Here is a 14,946-nt window from a genome sequence, read left to right as displayed (position 1 = left end):
AAAACATTTTCATTTTTCAATTTTAAATCTCCCGCCTGTAGTATTAACCAGAATAGCCAAATGAACAATATGTTACTGTACCAAGAAATAAATTTAAAAGGTAAGTTCAGATAAAAATACTTTTTACATATGCTTGTTTCTTAGTGCCCTTAATAATTGCCGAAAAATTAATTGAACTTATAAACACAAGTATGTCTTAACGACCTATTTTAAATAAGAAAACAGTTACCTTTAACATTAAATTAAATTAAATAAGTATTCTGTGGGGGTGTCGATCGGCTGGTCGAGGACTATGACTGTACTCGTTCGCATGCTGCAAAATGAATTCAGGAATAATTTCCACCAATCACGGCCAGCCTTTTGGAACGGAGTGTATTTTGTAGTGAAGTGAGTATTACCAATCCATAGCGAATAATACCAAATAATCACCTGTGTTTGACGTAATCCCTTCAAGAAAGAGCGAGCTAAAAGCATGAGTGCGTACTAGTTTTCTGAATGAATTGAGAATCCGAGTCTTGCGCAAACAGATAAGCGAAGACAAAAAGAACTTGGTGCGCGTGAATCGTGAACCCTACAATGAAGAATGAAATGTAAGAAAAGCCATTAACTCGCAGCAGTGTCAATAACAAAGAGGAATAATGTGAACTTTTCCTTGTGTGCATAGTGAGAGCCGTTGGTGCGAACTGAATGTGTAAGGAACTGAAAAACCATCCGGAAATCGCGATTTTTACAAGATGTCCGGACAACACAGTCAAGGCACCCCGGCCAGAATACCGAAATCTTCGCCGAGTTCGGGGAAACAGGGCCCCATGAAGGCTACTATTCCCATGTCGTCGGTTTTAAAACAAAGTAGCACACTAATATCAGGTAACAGCCCGGCCGTGTCCCCAACTTATTACTGGAAAAATAGGACTTCTCCTGACCACTCATCTGGACAGAGAAGTCCTGGCTCCTCTGCATATAAAGGTAGCTAATTTTTAATTGTCTATAGGGCAGTCATTTATGTTTTGGTGATTTGTAACCATCTCATGTAATTTAACTTTTTAAATTGATATTAAATTGATACATTAAATTTTGTTATTATTGTTATCTCTGATATGTATTGCAAAATCATATACGAGATTTATTTATCCAGATTAAAGATAAGTTTAAATTTGAACACAAGGATTACACATTGATTTATTTTTAAACCGGTACAGGTATAAGAGCCTACAATATTTATTTTATTTATAAGATGTATTTAAAGTAAGCAGTAAAAATGTTTTAAGTAAACAGTTCTTTTCATAGCGCTAATTTAGAAGAGAGCTGGGTTAAGTCAACATAAACGTTTGTTTGGTACTATACGTCTCTGGCACTTATCCAGAAAATATCTTTAAAAATATAACAAATGTTGACAGATATAACAATATGTACTCATCGAATACAATGAAATTTAACAGATTTCCATATGCATTTCTTTTCTGTACGAGTATATATTGTTCTTCATAAAAAATATTTCACATAATAAAATCAATTGAATTCTTAGGAAAATCTAAAACTATGAGGCCATGCAGTTCAGATGGCACTATAATAAGAAGGACAGCTTCTTTAGACACAATTTATCTGAAAGGCCAGTGGCCCAGGGACAGTTTCTATTGGCACACTGGTATACTTCAGATAGATAAAGCAACACAGGTAATAATAATGATCGAGTAATTATTCATAGTATAACGTATATTGACATTATATAAATATATCATGTAAACTTGATCTAGATGTACACAATACTGTTTCTTTAGACAGACGAATCCGATTGGTTAGATCCAAGAAAGATCCACAGTATATCAGAGACAGAAGATAAAATAGAGAAGCTTACTATAAGGCAAAAACCTAGGGGTACCAAAGAGACAAACGGCAAACACCTCTCATCAGGAGATAATACACTGAACAGTAGTTCACAAACTTTGTCCTGTGAGTACCATTAAATCGTTTGTGATTTTATTTATTTGAATATTTCTATTTGCAGCTTGCATATTGTCACCGACCTTCAAAGCAACGACGGTCTGTATACCTATAAAACCAATACCAAAAGCGTCAATCCGTAGCTCAGTGGAAGGTTTGAATCAGGAGATCGAGAGGATTGTCCAGAAAACTGGAGGCGAATCTCATAGTAGTAGGAGCGACGATTATGAAAAGTTTTATCAGATCACTCCGGAAGGACACAGGGCTCCTTTACCTGACTTATTTAGGAGTACGAGGTCAAGGTCTGTAAATACGCAGACACCTCAGGACTTCGGGGGCAGCGGCCATTCTTCGGGTAAGAAATATATTTTTATTAAACAGTTAAAGTAAAGTAGGTTTAAAATAAGGTTAATTTATGTTAAGGAAAAGAAATTTGAAAATGAAATGAATAGAACATCATACAAGAATTTTATATTTACTACACTGAAAGTGTGTTGCATCTAAGTTCGAAATCAATATATCTGGGGATTCTACCGATGAATAACTATTTACCAGATATTGCAGTGCTGATCGGACGATTAGACAACAGAGTATTTGTTTTAGCATGTTTTTAAGTGTTACCCTCAGTTGGCGATATATTTGATGTTTTATTATGTTTTGAAGGGCCACCTACCAGAGACTCTTCTCCTCTCATGAGGAGGCGATACATGGACTCGCCATTTAGTGAAACAGGTCATTAAAAATCGTAATTTCACCGCTCAGTGTTAACGTTGCATGTGCGCTTTTTATCATTTCGTATTTACTTTCTAAGTACATGCTAGCAAATCTAATCTACATTGCAAACTTATCGATTTCAACCTTTATTTTTTGTTTCCAATATACAAGGTGATTTATTTGAATGTGAAAAAATAAAACAAATGGAGAAAATTCAAAAGTGCAAAAAGAAAAGTAATATAATCGTATAAAATCATATGGGATAGGCACTCTTAATAAAATTGAAAGTTTGCCCCATTGTATCTGAGACACAGTTTTATTAGTTATATACAGGGTGATTCAGAACTTATCCAAAAAAAATTCTGGATGTAAAGGGGACTTACAAATACAATTTTGTAAAGAAAAAAATCAAAAAGGCCAGTTCAAAAATGATTTAAAAATACACTTCTTCACGGCACTGGAAACTGGTCCACTGTAAAATCTGATCTGGTACAATGCGACCATCATGGCGGCAGTGATAAAAACCTGACAAAAACTTGAAAGAATTTCGCAAGGAAAGGATTAAATAAAATTTTATAGTGCCTATTTCATATCAGCAAATACAACTGATTTTGCCACTATTGTTATTATTAATTAAAATTAATTTGTAGTTTTAATTAATAAAATAATTTGACATACCTGATGTTACAACTGTTCAAAATTTTGTCCAATGACATGTAAACACAAATGTTTCACCATAATGCAAATGTTTTCTTGCTTCACCATAAATAAAAGCCATTTTTGACAATAACTACTAAAAAAACTATTGTAAACACTATGGCAACAACGACTGTAAAATCAGATCTCAGTATTTGGAGTCGCTGAGGCCACGTGGCTCTCCATGCATATTACGAATGACACTAGAGACTATAGTTGTTGTCCAGCTATGTAATGGTTGAAGGTACTACTATTTCAATAATTTTTTTTCTCGGAAGCTCTAAGTATTTTACAAAAATTTCTTTTACGATATTGACTCCATTTCTCATGCCGCATCTATTCCCAAATTTTTTTGGATAAGTTGTGAATCACCCTGTATAATGTCGGTAAATAATACAGACCTATTAACCTGTTATTGTACAGTCCTGCCCAAGATTCATATAAATGTATGGATTTTCTTGGTCCCAAACGTGACTATTCTTAGTATTAATAATTCCTTGCATTGTAAACATAACTTCGTTTATCCAAAAAATATTTTGTAAGTGCAGATTTCTATCGGATACACCAATAGTCATTCACCAAATTCGACGAGCAAAATTCATTAGTATTAGGACTTGTCCAGTACAATAATAGTAAAGATTTAAACAATTTTTATAAAAAGTTTCCACACCTTTGTGATAGCTCCTTTTTTTCTAATAGTTAAAATCAACTGATCTTAGAGGAAAATTTAAGGTCAGAAATTCAAAATTATAATTTAAAAAAGAAAACCAATATTTCCAGTTAAAGGACAAACTTTGAAAAAATCATAATTGCACAAAGATAATGTTGTTGTTTTTTTGGCCTTATTCGGTTGGATATTCTACTAAGTTTACTTATGTTATCAACTTCTGTTATTGCTATAAAATTGTAAGAACGTGTTGCTTTTTAAATAGTTAAAAATTTTTAGAGTATTTCAATCACTGCACTTTACATAGAAAATATCCCAAATAAGTAAAAAAAGAAAAGTATAATTGTATAATTAATATAAGCATTGGTACTATTATTTGAAAATCATTTGGGGCCCTATTGTTGAATTGACAAAATAAACTCTTATAAGAAAATGTCGTAAATATGACATCAAAATTTAAAGATTATTCTGTAGTGATTGTCTTATCACCTGTATTACCTATCTTTGTATATAATATTTAGTTATTTTTATCAGATCAGCTAGGATCCGGTAGCTAGGGAAAATGTATTGACAAACAAAAGAATACTTTGTATTAACAGAAAAAAAAAAATAAAACAAAATATTTTGAGGCCTCATACTTTGCAAATTAATTTATATCAACAAGAATTTAAAACATACTAATAAGAAATACATAGTTCTCTCAATTCAAGAATTGGGTCCTTGGTCTCTTTTTAATCCTTAATTTGATTATAATTTTCAAATGCACTGAATTTTAATCATTTCATAATTTACTTTACCCAATACTATTAAAAAAAAAATCAGTTTAAAAAACGAAATCAAGCACTGGTTTGCAGGCTTTTGTGGCAGTTGTCAACAGTTGATCAATTTCCATGCTGGTTGTCACAAGCTCAGTTTGAACTTCATATTTCGGGAAACATATTGTTCCCTCCTTCAATTATCCGAGTTTCTTCTAAAGAGAGCAATAAGTCGCTTGAAAATTAAGAAGTTTAAACCAACGAGATGGCAACAACTACAGAAATTGTTGAATCAGAAAATGAAGTTTTTAAATGATATTTTAAAAATTTTTAAAAGTAAAACAAATGTTTTGTTTTTACAAAAATCATGATTTTGATCATTCCTGCATCACAAAGTATTTAGATAGTTTCTAGAACACTCTGTACCAGCGCTTGTAAGGGCCATATTATTACATCACAATATTCTTCAGGATCAAAAGTTGTCATTGTTACACATTTGCATCATAATCTTATCTAACACGTTCGTACTTGCTGGCCAATTCATTAAACGAAGCTAACTACAAAATAAATGGAAGCATCGGGGACACATACTTGATGAGTGGCTTGCTGATATTTCTCAGTCCAACTGACATAAAATATGGGAATTGGGACACAAAAAAATAAGAATTAATTAGCTTGGACTTCTCTAAATTTTTACAGATGGACTTTTATATGGTAACCTAAATGGATATATTCAATGATGCACTGTACTGGCAAATAGATGCATGCAAACATATACTAGAACTGTGAATTAATTTTGAGGAATTTACAATAGATGGTGTAACTTATGCTATATCGCATCCAATACTTCTGTAACTATATCGTCAAAGTGCTGATCAATTACGCTTTTATTTCTTATTATGTGTTATATCAAAACACCATTTGCAGGAAGTTTTACTTTTCCTGTTTAATTCAAAGAAAAGTGCTGCTGAAAGTCATCGAATGCTGTTGGAAACTTACGGTGAACATACTCTTTCAGTAAAAATGTGCGAGTTTTGGTTTCGACGTTATAGAAGTAGCGATTTATATACAGTTAACAAAGAATGCCCTCGTCAACCGAAAAAGTTCCAAGATGAGAAATTGGAAATCAAAAGCAAGGAAATTGGGTGCCGTACGAAATAAAACCAAAAGATGTTGAACGGCGATTTTTCAGTTGTTTGAACGGCAAAAAAGAAAGGGTTTTTTGCACCGTATCATCACTGGTGATGAATAATGGATACACATGATAATCCTAAGCGTAGAAAATCGTGGGGTTTGTCTGATCATGCATCATCAGTAGCAATGCCGTCATGGTTCCAAGTTCGAAACTCATGCTCCGGAATTGGGTGGGACCAGCTTGGTGTTGTGTATTAAGGGGTACTTCAACCGAATGAAACCATCATTGGTGAAAGATAAGTTCTTTCGATGTGAAATCCGTATGCTGCCAGAAAGATGGGAAAAAGCAGTGGCTAGCGATGGATAATACTTTGAAGAATAATAATGTACACAATTTTTCACAATAAAGCATTGAATTTACAAAAAAATCCCTCACAATTAATTCACAGTCCTATTAAAAACGCTAAACGCATTACTTAATTCGGTGCTATGTGCAACGTACCGTTGTGGACACCCACTAGCTCACCTTTAAAACATTGCCAGGTTCTGATAAATCACCCTGTATATTCTTCTGCACATTTTCGCTAAATAGACTAGGCTGTGCTGCAGTAACGAGTTTTTTTTTATAAAATTCTAATTAAAAGTAATTAACGATTGACAACCATTCTTTCAGGCGACAGTGTGGGCTCCAGTCCTGACCAGGAGACCAACAAGCTGGGCACCTCTCCCCACATTAACAAATTTCTGGCCCGAGAGCCGCCCGATGGTTGCGAGAAAGTCCACCTCAAGTCTTTGGACGAGACGAAGTATGTACCTCTGGAGCACGCCCCTCAGCCATGCACTTTCAAACTCAAACCCAGTCTCGGCTCGGCTTTTCATATTCTACATCCTAACATAAGTAACACCGTAGATCAAGACTTACCGTTAGTGCCCCCTCAACATGAACTTAACTAATCTTTTCATTGAGTTTTTTCTGTATGGATCGTTTTGTACGAAATCGACAAGTTCTCGGTTTTACAACTCAAAATTCTGTCAAAAATTGTTTTAAAATTTAAGCGGACTTGAAATATCAATTTTAGACGTCAAAATATTTTTTTGGGGGATTTTCGATATTTGTCTTAAAAAAATATCACTAGCTTTATGTGAAACAGGGTAGTTGATGATAATAATCAAATTTGGATCTGTTTAGAGACGAGCACAGGACGATCCGTACGATTCACCACTCGATTACAGCTCAGTAATGTATAAAAAATATGTTACGATTTTGGAAAATTATTATTACGTAGTTAAGTACATTCCAAAAAGAATTTTTTCTATTGAATTTTAGAGGATTGTTTATAAGAATTTAAACTAGTTGTTAATCGTGGAATGAACTGTAAAGAAGCTGTGATTTTTTAGTATGAAGGAGACAGATTTTTCTAATTTTTAATATTTTGATTATCGAATACCTAATATTGTACGTATAATTCATAGATTATTTTGTGGAAATCTCTTACCTAGATTTTTCTAAACTCTAGGAATTCACTATTGTGAGTTATTTTTTAAGGTATTAAAATTTTTGTGTATGTTTAACATATCCAATAAACAGACTGAGTAAATTCCCACTTTTTTTCATCCAATAAATACACTCTGAAGATCTCATTTCAATTGAATTCAAATCAGGAAAATGAGCGGCCTAATGGGTTCTTCAATACACCAAACAAATTTTATCCACAGTTTATTATGTCATAAATCGTGAACATGTCTTAAATAACAAAAAAAGATATAGTTGAACTTATCTAGAACCTCAGTTTTTGGAAGAACCACTTGTTCTTGCCTTGCTTATATCTTTCTTCAAATTTAACACGAGTCTGGAACCTGACCTTCTTGCGCTTCATGGGGTCCTTAAGGTCCTTGGGGGTGACTTTCAAATCGGAGGTTAGGTCGACTGAATACCTTGTTGGCATCAAGTGATTGTAGTTAAGGATCTTAAAAAAAAAAGTCATATTAACTACTACGACTGACAGGTATGATTTTTATTAAAAACCAGTTAAGAAATAAATTAAGCTGGTTTTTTTGTGATGAACCGTATTCATCGAATGTTTCTGACGTTTTTTGCGTAAGTGTTACATCAAGAAAATGAATAGTTCCAAAACGCAACATCTTTGTTTATTTTTAATATAACCTTACTTTTTTCTTTCACAGTTTTATAGTATAGTTGTTACGATATCAATTGGAACCTGTGAATCTTAAAGCACAGGACCGTCTACACTTCTCTAGAAATTTCTTCATATTATGCTTTAGCCATGATGTGTCTCGTAATTTACACTCGAATAGTCATTGGGCGAGTCCGGTATTAGAGACCAGTCCGCCTGATGTAGAATGGACGGCGGAGCACTGGTCGTCAAAGCAAATCTTTATTGGTCCACTGGGTCGTAAATAATTTTTTGCATGGTATTCTATACTTAGTTTGGTGTCACACGCGGTTCACTTGGCTTTGTCAGTGCCATGGAGAGCAGTGCTTGACGTGGTATATTTATTGTTGGTATAATACGTATTATTAATTATTAGTTTATATTAATATTTGTTTATATCGCAACCAGTAAAGGCTAATAGTTATTAAAATAAATATTATATGTAATTATCTAGTAATTTAGCATGGCTATCTGGAGACCCTTTGAAACGGAAGATAACGAAATAACCCAGGAAAATCCCCAAATAGTGGAGCCGGTTTTTTTCCGAAGCGTCGAAACAAACTCAGAGTTTAAAAACAAAGATTTACATGTACCAAGTCAACGTATTATTTTAAATATATATGAATGTTTGAAAAGAGAAAATAGTGAACAATGTGATAAAGAAATTAGGAAGCAGATTGGCGAATTAACTAAGATATCAAAAACGACAATTTATCGCGTAATTGAAGGAGATCTTAATCACGGTACAAAAAAGAAACGGAAAATACAAAATTAAAAAATATTGAGTTTACCAGAGATGTAATATGGCGCACAATTTATATGTATAAAGAAAATAAAGTTCCTACTTTAAACGTGATTCGAGATAAATGAAGCGATTATCCTGATTATAATTATAAATCTTTAGGTACTTTACATGTTTTATTACAATGCGGTTTTAAACATAAAAAACTTGACAATCGTATGGTAAGTATGTAATCACGACGTATAGTTGCACTTCGGGAAGATTTACGTCAACTAAATAGGAATATAGCTCGGAATATAGTATTTCTAGACGAAACAGGACAAAATTTTTCTGGACGCCTATGGATTCCGTAGAGTTTATGAGTTTTTATGCGGTTCCAACTGATATCGTAACGACTGTACCAAACAAAGGAAACAGACAGTATCCTACATATTTAAAATATTAAATATATCGATGGCTTATTTGCAATAAGACGAAACTGACAGTGAGTCACAAGCTGTGTTACTTGTCATCTTGTCATGGTTAATTGTTTGTGTTATTTTAAAATAACACCACCGTGAGTCAGCACTTACAATTGGTTTAAGAGTTTACGCGGAATTATCACGTGGCACAGAACTGGTTGTTCTATTAACTGGCGTGAAAACCTCTTATTTGAAAAGAATATGGGTTACGAATATTCCCCTCAAAATGCAAATTTGTGCATACATACACTCGTTTTCAATTAAAGCGGAGAACACATCTTTTTGAACAAAGCAGCAGAACAGTTCAAACTGTTCTCAGTGAATGTTTTAAACAGGGTTTAAACTTTAAACAGTGACGTATGTGACTTCACCGTTTCAACACAAAAATACAAAGCCTTGAACCAAATGAACACATTTTGAAGCAAAAAAAACAGCTCTGGTTAAATTATAGGTTATGTTTTTCTTTCAAAGACTCATTTGTTTTGACAGTTAACATACCAGAAAAAATAATATATAAATTTCTTAATTGAACAATATCGAGTATTAAAATTAGCTGTACAAATTTAGTTTACCTACCTTCACAAAAGGCTTAATCTTGGACCTCTTGTGCATTTTCCCTTTTCCCATACGTTTGTGTATTTTCCTTGGGTACCTGTCAATTCCGGCTACTAAGGCATGCCCGTACTGTTTGTCGGAAGTTCCATCATCGTAATTCTTAATCACAACAGCTTTTCTGCCTGCGTACCGTCCACCAAGGACCAGTACGACTTTACCCGATTTCATAATTTTACCCATTTTGACCTGAAATTATAGAATCAAAATTAGAAATTGTATTTATACAAGGTATAGTAATTTAACTTCAAATAAATTGGAGTATTTGAAACAGAAATATGAAGCAAAACATGTAGACATAACCTAACAAAGTGTTAGCTGGCTTCATTTTTCAAAAATATACAGGATACACTGTAAATATGGATCCAAGGTAAAAGTATCCAATAAAATGTACTTGCACGCTTCAAAAAAGTCAATGAAAATATTTCATATTTGCTGATGATTAATAATTTAAAAAATACTTACGGGTTTTGATTGCCTACAAAAACGAAAAGAATGCTTTAGTAACCGCCAGATGGCATTTCATACGACTGTCAAAAATTCGAAGGCTTTAAAAAGAGGGAAATTTAAATATTTAGTCGTTATTTGTTATTCTGTGGTTGTTAGTCCACCACGTCATCTAACGATGCGTATTATGTGTTGCCTATGTATAAACGTAAATAAAATAACGTATATTTTCAAATAAGAAATGCACTAAATGTAAAGGAAATGTAAAGTTGATAACTGAAATAATGATTCACTTTCTATTTAAAGTCCGGTTAATAAATTTTTAATTTAAAAAATAAAAAAATATAATGTTTTAGAATCATTCTAAATTTCCCCATGGGCGTTCACAGAAAATTTTCACGTTGGGGACCCAATCAAAAAGATGTACGTGTCATATACATTCCATGAACGATATTGTAACATCATAAGATATCGAACTTAAGAGCACTTTTAATTTATTGTCGTCTGGATTAATTTTATTTGTAATACACTGTAACTTTTTTTGTTTATTTTGATATTTTTCCAGCGGTAAAAATAAAATGAAGAGCAAATTAAATATAGCCTTGCTACGAGAAGGTCAGCCAAAGATTTTTTAATTAAACAATTTTTACCTAACTTTAAAAATCACTGTGGAGACATTTTTACTGTATGTATTCAAAATTTATCGCACTATAAAATATATTCCTTTTCTACGATATCTCGACGAGTTCAGTTATGTATAAAACACTAGGATGTTATATTATTTAGGTATTATCAGCCCCCACCCCCACTTCTACGACCGTCTATAACCCTCCACCTGCAGGTACCCATAAGTTATAATTTCATTCAATTTTTGCCACACAAAAACATTTATTTATTTTAAAAATGAGGGAGTAATAATTTCACAGAAAAATGGACCTGGAAATCACTAACATTTCCAAAATATTGTCGTTTTCAAAGTTTTTAACGTCAAATGTTAAACAAAAAATACTCTTTTTGTTTACTTGCAGAACAGAGTGAACAATCCGAAATACACGACAAAAAAATTCTTTTAATTTTCTTTTCGCGGAGTTATCTTTTATTTATTTTATAAATACGCATATAAATACTTACCTATTCAGTAATTTTAGTTTTCCACGTAGGTTTAATGTTTAATTTAATCACGTACTGTTTTGGAAAATTAATATGAATATTTTCGATAATTTTCTGTACCCTGCCGCACAATTCAAAATTACAAAGAGGGGGGCCCCCATATTCATATCTTATAGTTAATTGCGAGGAAAGAGAATATAGCCAGCTGGAGTCAACATCTACCTGTCGCGGTGAATGTTGAAAAAGTCCAGTGCAATTTCGTTCGCGATTCGTGGTCCTGTTCTGTTACACTTTCGGTCCGGAGAATGTGTGCATGAGTGTTGTGTTTGGATACCAATTTCTCTAGTAAATCTAAAGTAAGTTATTTAAACGACATGTGTGTATTTATATTTAAAATTTTAGGCAAAAACTGAGCTACTTTTTAAAAACAAAAAGTGGGCCGTTGGTGAAAGTTTTATTTATGATGTTGATATAGATGTAAATTTAATTATTTACAATTTAATACGGTCGGTCAGTCTTACAGGTGACCGGATCCGCAGCGCATCTTGGCTCTTGGCTCTTGTAAATAAACACATAAATATTTGTTTTTAGTTGGATATAAAGTTATAGAATTGTAAGAGAATCTCACATAACAGAGTATATTAAAACACTAGTTTATTTCATATATTGGGGATAGATACCAGAGCAGAGTATCAAATAACTTATGACTACAAAATGTTAATTTTGTTTTACGAATAACGAGTAATAATTACGAAGATCATAGTAACTTATTATTTATTATCATAGTAACTTGTTATTTTATGAATAATTTAATTAACAATTTTATTACACTGTATTCAATGTGTGCAATGTATTCGCATGAATACGAATACTGAACATAGTGTACAGAATATGCGCACTAATTCTACACAAATACAAAATATTCGTAGACTTCCCTGAATATTATGAGTATTCATTATGCAGAATACAGTGCACACTGTACACTAAGTAATCAGTATTGGAATACATTTTGCCCAACTAACTCCGTATAAAGAGGTACCTATTTATAATGGCATAGCCACAAAACATATAAATACATAGCCCTCTCGCTCACTGGTGCCTAAGAACATTACAATCAATAAACATTTTGAAGAACATTTTTAGAGAACAATTTGTTTTTCTGTCAAGGTACGGAAAAGATTCAACAGATCATAAGAATCTATAAATTAAAAAGAAAAAACGAAAATTTTCAAACAACTTTTACTCTACGTAGCTTCCGTGTCCATGCTAGAATCATCTAGAGTGGATTAAATCCATCAACTCAAATTTAAATTGAAGATTCTGTCGTATGGTTCACTGAACCATCACAAAATCTGTTACAGTTCGCTGAACTTTGACAAAATCAGTAATGTCTCGCACATTCTATAGAAAACTAGCCAAACATTACATAACTAACCAGTAGCTCGCGCTAAGTAATATGTCTTGATTTATCCTTTCAGATTTTGCATCTCTCTTTTGTGAATTACAATACTGTGATTGTTTCAAACGGCCATTTTCAAATAATGATTTTTTAACTTTTTTATTTATTTGGGTATTTCTATCACAAAAAAGAAATTTTAACTGCGTACTGCTGTGCATCAAAAGAATAATTCAAAGGGTTGACTGCCGAAATCCGTTTAACACTAAGGCTTATGTACGAGGCGTGTCCACAAAGTAGGAGTATTAAATTTTTTTTTAAATCGACGAGACATCAAACACAATTTTTCGACGTAATCGCCTTCAACCTCAATGCACTTTTTGAGCCGAGGGATCAGATTTTTGATACCTTTGTCAGAAAAAATCCCCGCCTCCTCTCGGGCCCATTATTTCACGGCATTGTGGACCTCACGTCAATGGAAAACCTTTTTCCACCCATAAACACCTTCAGAGAAGAGAAAAGATGAAAATCAGAAGGTGTCAGGTCCGCGTTGTGAGCGGGATGGTTGCTTTATGGCGTTGGCTGTCTAGGGACGTGCACTGTCATGCAACAAGCACACTTCATTCGTTAACATTCTCTTTCTTTTGTTCTCCGTATAGTTTTCAGGATTTCATAGTACCGCACAGCATTAATTGTTTCTCCTTGTAGCAAAAAGTTAATGAAGAGAATTCCTTTACGATCCCAAAACACAGTTGTCATGATTTTTCTACTTTATTCATCATGAACATCCATTCTGTCAGCTTTATACTCGTTACACCACTTGTATACATTAGCACGATTCATCACATCATCCCCATAAACAGTTTTGATTTCGTAAAAAATCTAGAATGGCTTTGCAAGAAAAAACCGGATCTCGCAGCTGGCGAGATTCGAAATAGCGGAACTCATTTCAACACGCCTCTACAACAACAGTTCTCAACTGACCGAGACAAATGAGTGCCCATTCTGCTCCCAACAGCTTGGCCTTGATGACAACGTTGTCTCAGTACTTTTACTTTGTGCATATGCCTCGTATTTAACCATCCTTTTTTTTCAGTATTGCAGAAATACTTAAATAAAAAATGCAATAAATTACAGACAGTATGATTTAGGTAACAAAAAGGAATATGTAATTTTTATCGACACTGAATGGCAAGCACATTTTGAATTTTAATGGGTAGGTAACATGGGCGTAGGCACCCGAAGGTTATATTTTAATTTTTATTTCTACCACATTTTCAATTGGTTTAAAATTGTACCTTTTGTTATAAAAATCATGTAATCTTATATGTAAAATAAAGATGCATTGCGTTTGAACTGATTTGTCTCGGAACTTTGTAGGTACATATATTCTATATTGTATAATATCCTCAACTAACTCCGGTCAGATATACCAACAAATCTACAGTGGGCAAAACTAAAGGAAGTAGGTTAAGGCCAACAGTGAGGTGACAACATTGAGATCAAGATCTTCGACATATCTACACCTTTGTAAATGTTAAGCAGGCTTAAATTACTGATATTTACACTAAACGTTGCTGAATTAAGAAAATATATAAATAATTCAATAATAATTTAGTTTAAAATCCTTTAAGCGCCAACAACCGGCAGCACAACGTAATTTGATTTCATTTCCACGATTTTTCTTTTGTGTAATTCTAGTTCGTGTCATGTAAAATTATACAGGGTGTAAGAAGTTTGATTGCCATTACTTCAGCATGAGATAGAGTAATTATAAATGAACAAAAAAGTTGTATATTACAGGGACGTAAGATTAACAGTTTTCAAAATACAGCGAGTATTAATATTGGGGAGTTTCATCACAACGTGACAACAGCGCTTAACCTGCTGATGCACACCACGTGTACACGCGGCAGACTTGTCCTACGGAAAAAATGTAAACAGCTATTATTGTGAAACGTTTAGTAAATTTCAAGACATTTGTTTTCCAGTTTTTAAATAAATAAAATAAAATGTATCGATTTTGTAGTACAAACATAATGTTGTGCTTAAATGTTCGCTCGAATGTTAGTAATTATGAATCTCTGAAAACATGAA

At 33.1% G+C, this 14,946-nt stretch overlaps 3 protein-coding genes across 4 annotated transcripts in view; 2 read left to right on the top strand and 1 right to left on the bottom strand.

The window, feature by feature from the left end:
- The first annotated feature begins 453 nt into the window (after positions 1-453).
- Positions 454-7,497, top strand: LOC108906704 (protein FAM117B). 2 transcript variants are annotated; one of them, XM_018710038.2, is made up of 6 exons: positions 454-966; positions 1,526-1,674; positions 1,779-1,950; positions 2,006-2,296; positions 2,605-2,673; positions 6,581-7,497. In XM_018710038.2, exons 1-6 carry the CDS (start codon positions 735-737, stop codon positions 6,859-6,861), a joined length of 1,194 nt encoding a protein of 397 aa, XP_018565554.1. In that variant the 5' UTR covers positions 454-734; the 3' UTR covers positions 6,862-7,497. The 2 variants fall into 2 exon arrangements, with proteins under 2 accessions (XP_018565554.1, XP_018565556.1); XM_018710040.2 differs by lacking the exon at positions 2,605-2,673.
- A 110-nt stretch (positions 7,498-7,607) lies between these two features.
- On the bottom strand, positions 7,608-10,437 carry LOC108906708 (60S ribosomal protein L27). Its single transcript, XM_018710044.1, has 3 exons — positions 10,362-10,437; positions 9,861-10,085; positions 7,608-7,874 (listed from the first exon to the last, which is right to left on the bottom strand). The coding sequence occupies exons 2-3, from the start codon at positions 10,077-10,079 to the stop codon at positions 7,686-7,688; spliced, it is 408 nt and encodes a 135-aa protein (XP_018565560.1). The 5' UTR covers positions 10,080-10,085; positions 10,362-10,437; the 3' UTR covers positions 7,608-7,685.
- A 1,227-nt stretch (positions 10,438-11,664) lies between these two features.
- LOC108906732 (cationic amino acid transporter 3) overlaps positions 11,665-14,946 on the top strand; it is a 38,600-nt gene continuing 35,318 nt past the window's right edge. The window contains exon 1 of the mRNA XM_018710082.1: positions 11,665-11,809. The gene's annotated coding sequence lies outside the window, so the exon portion shown is untranslated. The remainder of the gene's footprint in view (positions 11,810-14,946) is intronic.

Source organism: Anoplophora glabripennis, unplaced genomic scaffold (assembly GCF_000390285.2).
Source record: "Anoplophora glabripennis isolate ALB-LARVAE unplaced genomic scaffold, Agla_2.0 scaffold187, whole genome shotgun sequence".
NCBI lineage: Eukaryota > Metazoa > Arthropoda > Insecta > Coleoptera > Cerambycidae > Anoplophora > Anoplophora glabripennis.
This window is presented reverse-complemented; position numbering and strand designations above follow the sequence as displayed.